The sequence below is a fragment of the Hordeum vulgare genome, chromosome 1H (genome assembly GCF_904849725.1).
Source record: "Hordeum vulgare subsp. vulgare chromosome 1H, MorexV3_pseudomolecules_assembly, whole genome shotgun sequence".
Classification (NCBI taxonomy): domain Eukaryota; kingdom Viridiplantae; phylum Streptophyta; class Magnoliopsida; order Poales; family Poaceae; genus Hordeum; species Hordeum vulgare.
The window spans coordinates 479,919,505-479,925,684 of NC_058518.1; the positions used below are offsets into that span (position 1 = coordinate 479,919,505).

At 53.4% G+C, this 6,180-nt stretch overlaps 1 protein-coding gene across 1 annotated transcript; it reads right to left on the reverse strand.

The window, feature by feature from the left end:
• Positions 1–1,773: 1,773 nt before the first annotated feature.
• LOC123447323 (probable xyloglucan glycosyltransferase 7) lies at positions 1,774–5,819 on the reverse strand. The gene is made up of 5 exons (XM_045123917.1): positions 4,786–5,819; positions 3,866–4,174; positions 3,458–3,748; positions 3,253–3,366; positions 1,774–2,820 (listed from the first exon to the last, which is right to left on the reverse strand). The coding sequence occupies exons 1-5, from the start codon at positions 5,536–5,538 to the stop codon at positions 2,188–2,190; spliced, it is 2,100 nt and encodes a 699-aa protein (XP_044979852.1). The 5' UTR covers positions 5,539–5,819; the 3' UTR covers positions 1,774–2,187.
• Positions 5,820–6,180: the final 361 nt, after the last annotated feature.

Here is a 6,180-nt window from a genome sequence, read left to right on the forward strand (position 1 = left end):
TCCCTATAGCCCTCCTGGCTTGGCCCACAAGCCCCCTGATCTTCTTTCGTTCGGGAAAAAATCATTTCGGGGATTTTATTCCGTTTGGACTTAGTTCCAAAATCAGATCTGAAAAGAGCTAAAAACACAGAAAAAACAGGAACTCGCACTTGACACTGAATTAATAAGTTAGTACCAAAAAAAATATAAAAGGTACATAAAACATCCAAAGATGACAAGATAACAACATGAAACCATAAAAAATTATATATATGTTTGAAACGTATCAGCGACCAGTGAAGACGACGACGGCGACGGCAACGGCGGGATACATTTTTTTATGTTAATTATGTCAAACTCGGCCGTTTTGTGGCCCTAAAAACTAGACTTTTTTAATGTTAATCTTATTATGTTTTAAGTTTTTGAATTTCGTTTATTTATTTTTAGTTGAGTTTTCCTTTTTCTTAATCAAGTCCACCACCGACATGATTTGGGGTGCGGCCGCACGGTGGACCCACATACGACCCAACGGACAGAGACGGACATGGACAAACCGATTGCCGTTCCAAACGGACAAAATCCGGCCAAACCGGACGTCCGTTTGGGGTCGTGTGATGGAGTTGGCCTTAGTTTCTGAGAGCAACTCTAGCAGACCCCGCAAAACGCCCGGCCCGCAAAATATCCGGCGAGTATGCGGGTTTGGGTTGTTTTTCCTGTCAGAGCAGATACTGTAAACGCGGCCCGACCCGTAAAACTTCTGTGGTGGCCCGTAAACGCGAGCGCTCGACCGGTATATCTGCGGGTTCGACCGCTGGATGCGGGTCGAAACCCTATCCCTCCTCCGCCGCGAAAAGTCCCCCACCTCATCGCCGGCGCCTCCAATCCGCCGCTGCGCGCCTCCATTCCGCCGCGTAGCCGCTCCATTCCACCGCCTGTGATGGCCAACTCCGGTAGCCGTAGGAACGACGACCCCGAGAGGGCTCGCTGCGTCAGATCTAACGCCGCCCGCCGGTACATGAAGTGGGGCCAGACGCCGCCGCCGTCGCTCCTCCATCGCGAGACAGAGGAGTACGACCGCGCGCGCGGCCGCCTCTTCTCCGGTAACTCCTTCGAGGCGTCGAGCTCGCGCTCGTGCTCCTCCCTCCCCCGGTGAAGAGGGAGCTCGAAGAGCTCCCGTCGGTGAAGAAGGAGCCGGAGGCCGAGGCGGTGCCGGGACCGTCGTCGGACCGGAGGATTTCCTTCCTCCGACGGAGGCGGATAGGCTTTTGCCCGTGCTGCTGGCTCGGAGTTGCAATTATACAAGGTCTACTAGAGTTGCTCACATGCCAATTCGCCGGTTGGAAGATAAGCCAGGCAGGAACATGCAACGTCAGGCAACAGTCCAAGAAGCCTACTAGTACTGTGAGTCCCTGCTCGCCTCCACATGGACTGCTCTCTCAAGCTAAGCCAAGGGACAAGCCCGGGGGTACACGTCCTTCTCAACGATGGCGACACGCATGGATCAAACAAACAAACAAGCAACGAATATGTCCCATGCCAGTGCACATGACAGGGCCAAACTGCCAAAGACAGCATGTAACAAGGTCCCATCCCTCCATCCATTCATTCATTCAGCAGCCTCCATTTGTGAAGCTGCCAGTTAATCTTTCCAGGTTCCTCACACTTACAAGATACCGGTAAAATCCAAAGGATGCAAGCATATGTAGAAGAAGAAGAAGAAGAAAAAAGAGAGACAAGAGGTTGAAGAACTGAACATGTATCTCTGATAATCAATTGGTCGTGGCAAAAAGTACAAGGCGAAAACAAGTATTATCTTCATTTGAAGGTAAAGTCTGTCAACAAGGAACAAAGGACCACCCACCCCGTCATCTAGGCACCCACCCGTCCAAAGGGTTTAGATTTTCTTGTTTCTTACAAAAGAATTTCGACGACCTGAAAGAATAAAACCATCTCCCAGGCATTTTGATGATGATGATGATGATCCAAAGCTATATCTATCTACATTCTCCACAGTTCAGTTGTATGCCTCGGACCCCCGGAGCAGCAGGGATCAGAGAGATCGATGGAGCGAGCGAGCTTCCTCCTGTAAGCACCGAGCACCAAACGTTGCCTCCCTTTACAGAGGGCTCCTTTGATGCTCGCAAAGTAGTAGTATCTTCAGACTGAAAAAAATAAAGAGAACCTCCGGTCGTCGCTGCCGCCATGGCATCACTCCACTTGCTCGCCGATCAGGTCGAGGCCCATGACCAGGAACGAGACGCCCTGGAACAGGAGGAAGTAGAAGTGGATGCCCTGGGCCGACAGCACGCTGCGCGCCGCCGCCGTCAGCAGGAGGAACGACAGCGCCAGCTCCTTCCGGTAGATCCTGTTGTGCTTCTGCTTCTTCTTGGCATCCTTTTTGGGAAGCGACGAGTCCTTGGCCAGCCCTGCGAGGTCCGGCGCCGACCCGACTCTCTGCTGCTGCTGCACGGTGTGCTTCTCGACGAGGGCCACGAGGTCGCCCTCGGAGGAACGGCCCGACTTCTTGGTGACCACCCACTCGTAGGCGCTCCCGAGCTGGAACAGGCCCGAGATCATGGCGTTGAACTTGGTCACGGACATGGTGTTCTCGAAGAGGAGGTACGGGACGATGAACGGGAAGGACTTTGGGGATGGGAGGATGCTCATGATGGACATTGCTGCTGGAATGTAGCATACGACCCATGCTGGAAGTTCGGCCTCTGGAACGAACATTGTCATGGGAAGGATCACGCAGAAGAGGGTGAAGGAGTAGAATGGCAGGATGAGCTTGCGGAGGAGGAAGAATAGGAATATCAGGTTGCACTTCTTCCAGAATCCAATCTGCAGCACAAAGCAAGAACCGTCATTAGGCCAATTATCCATACATGTATTAGACAACACACAACAAAATGACGCAAGCATACAAATCAGGGGACAAATATAAAAACTAAAGATGTGCTGGCATGAATTGTGTGGTAGGGTATGACAATAATTCTACTTCAAGTTAACTGAAAAAAGTTTTTTTGTGTGGAAATTAATGACTGCTTGAGTATAAGAGGGTGAATGTAAATTAACTAAAATTTGCTAACAGTTATACAGAGAAAAAGAAAAAATGTTGCCTCTTCACAATTAGTATATCTTGTACATCCTATACAATCCAAAAATGTTGCCGAAGACTGCTGGCCTCATGCAAATAAACCACATTTTACAGAATATACAAACATGACTGGACATTTTAATTTCCACAATGTGCCATCAGAAAATGGCTCATACCTTGGATTTTATGATGTCCACAAAGCAGAGTCTAAACAGCTGCATGGGACCTGAGTGCCACCTGTGCTGCTGCTTTCTGTATGCTTCATACGATTCTGGCAACTCACATTGACACTGAAAAGAAAGTTACTCAAGTTAAATTATTACTCTGTAATCCAATGCCAATGTAAAGTCTGCATAAGCGACAGAGATATTGTGCCAGTACCTCAACATCATTCAGGTAGAGGAACTTCCATCCCTTGAGATGTGCTCGGACAGCAATGTCCATGTCTTCGACCGTCGTGCGCTCCATCCAACCACCGGAATCCTCAAGTGCCTTGATTCTCCACACTCCGGCAGTCCCGTTGAACCCAAAGAAGTTGAGAAACGCTCCGTTCACTTGCTGCTCCACCTCGAAGTGGAAGCACAGGTTTACGTTCTGTAGTCTGGTCAACAAGTTCTCATCGTTGTTCACGAAAGACCATCTTGCCTGAACCAACCCAACATCGTCCTTCCCCTGGAGGTTGCATATTGAATTTGTCAGAAAAGAACATAACCGATATAGGACCAATTGTCAGATAAATGAAGCAGCGTAACAAACTACAACACTAAGAATTGCTCAGTCGAGTCAAACCTTGAAATGGGGCATGGCGCGCTTCAGGAAATCCGCCTGTGGCTGGAAATCGGCATCGAAGATGACAACATATTCATAGTCCTTCACATAGCTGCAGTTCATTGCTGATTTGAGGTTTCCGGCCTTGTAGCCGTCACGGATCACCCGGTGCCTGTATACTATGCGCACGCCCTCCCGCTGCCATTTCTCAACCTCCTCCTTGATGAGCGCGGAAGTGGTAGCATCATCGGAATCATCCAGCACCTGCACCAAGAAGTTTGACCTTGGCCAGTCCAGGTTGCAAATTGCGCCAATGGATTGCTGGTAGACCTGCAGACATCCAAATGAAATAACTTAATTGAACCGGACTACTTCAACTTTTTACAAGAGCAAATTACCCATAAGATTTCCCAAATGAAGTGAACTAGTGGTTGAGTTTTATCGTTTCTTAGCTTGGCCCCAAATTAAGTGCGCTATAGTTGGACACTTTGACCATCAATCACATGGCTTCCCAATTATTATTATCTTGTGACCGGTGACGACAAACTTCTAGTCCGAGATTTGGAATAATAAGTGTGCCTTAAAAGAAAGTTAGTGTGATATGAATCCCAACCGCAAACCAAATTCGGCCTTTTGCAAAGCAAATCACGGAATCTGTTGTTGTTGTTGGTGGTGGTGTTGTTGTGAGATTCATGTGAAGTACGAACACATCAACGTCATCGAGCATCAGAGTCGTGATTGGAGAGCCCGGGGCAAAGATCCGAACAAAATGCAGTCTACGCTTAACCCGAATCCTGAAACGGCAGCATCTTCTTCCCCTACTCTAGCTGGAATTTAGGCTGCCCTACTTGAATCATGGAGCTCCAATTGCAGCTCAAGATGGATGGATACGCAAGCAAGAAGCAGAATGATTGGAGTGTGAGCTTGGGCTTGGGGCTTACCTCTCGCTCGTTGCACATGGGCATCTGCACGAGGACCATGGGGAAGTCTTCGTCGCCGGCCTCGACGTCGTCCTTGTCGGCGGCGATGGGCACGGGCTTGATGCCCCTGAGCTTGATCCAGAGGCAGCCGAGGCAGAGGACGAGGCGGTCGACGCTCTGGATCATGAAGAGCACGACGCAGGCGTTGGTGAGGAACTGCAGCGGCGGCGCGATGTACTGGAGGCGGACGCGCATCCATCCCGCGTAGGCAGCGGCTGCGAGCCCGTCGACGGCGAGGAGGCCGTCCATGGCGAGCTGGCCCGGCATCTCGGGCATCTCGGGCATCTCAAGGTGCCAGCCCTGGAGGTAGGCAGCGACCTCGACGGCGAGCAGCAGCATGGAGAGCACGACGAAGAGCCTGAGGCAGCCGTAGAAGCGCGCGCGCAGGGCCGTGCTCTCCCCGGGCGCGGCGTCGCCGTCCGTCCGGCCCGCCGCCACCCGCCTGCGCGCGGCGGCGGCGACGGCTAGCGCCGCGGAGGCCGCGCCCGTGAGGCGGCCCGCCGCGCGGTGCGCCTTGAGGAGCAGCACCCAGGTGATCTGGCGCGCGTTCTTGCCGCGCCCGGCCTTGCCGGCCGCCGGCGACCCAGGCACCGCCTCCTGCTCCACCTCGGAGATGGACCAGTTGGGGTTCTCCATCTTGACGACGACGGGCGTCCCGCCGCCTCCGCCCCCGTCGCTGAGCCTCGCCTCCCTCCCCCAGAACGACGGCGCCATTGCCACCCGACCGACCTCGCCGGCCTCCGACAGAGCCAAGAAGTCTCTCGGTCAACGGAGAATGGCTCTTCCTTAGCTCCTCAGCGCCGCTTTACCCGCTCATAGAGGTCAGCAGCTGGACGCCCTTAATAGCCCCCTGGACTGGAGGAGACACCCGCCAGAGCACGCACCGCGCGCAGAGCAGAGCAGCCGGCCACGAAGAGGGGGAGAGGAGAAGAACAGCTCACCACGTCGCTCGCTCCAGGATACGATACGAGTACGAGTCCGAGCTCCTCCTCCCCCGCTTTGTTTATTTGTAGCCTCGCCACCGCCCGACCCGACGGAATAAAAAAGCCTTCTTTTTGCGCCCCGAGACGCAGGCGCGCGCACACGACCGACCCGCCCGGCCGTGTCAAACCGAAACGAGCCGCGGAGCCGGAGCCGGTGCCGGTGCCGGTGCCGGTGCCGGGTTTGGACTCTTCGGCGCTGCTTCGGAGGCTGGCGAGATGATCTGAGATCAATCAACGTGGGCGCGGTAGCACCACGTAGCGAGCCGCGGGTTCGGGGCAAGGAGTTCGTCGCACGTCGGTCTCTATTCGTTGCGTGCGGTTGGGCTGCAGCCTGGGCTGTCGCCTGTCGGTGCCATGGCAGCCGGCGCGCACG

Bases quoted from the DNA above. Each gene is read 5' to 3' on its own strand.
- LOC123447323 (XM_045123917.1), bottom strand. From the start codon at position 5,538: ATGGCGCCGTCGTTCTGGGGGAGGGAGGCGAGGCTCAGCGACGGGGGC. The intron at 3,749-3,865 runs GTTTGACTCGAC...TGCAACCTCCAG, and splicing joins GCGCCATGCCCCATTTCAAG to GGGAAGGACGATGTTGGGTT. The intron at 3,367-3,457 runs GTACTGGCACAA...CTTTCTTTTCAG, and splicing joins TCTACCTGAATGATGTTGAG to TGTCAATGTGAGTTGCCAGA.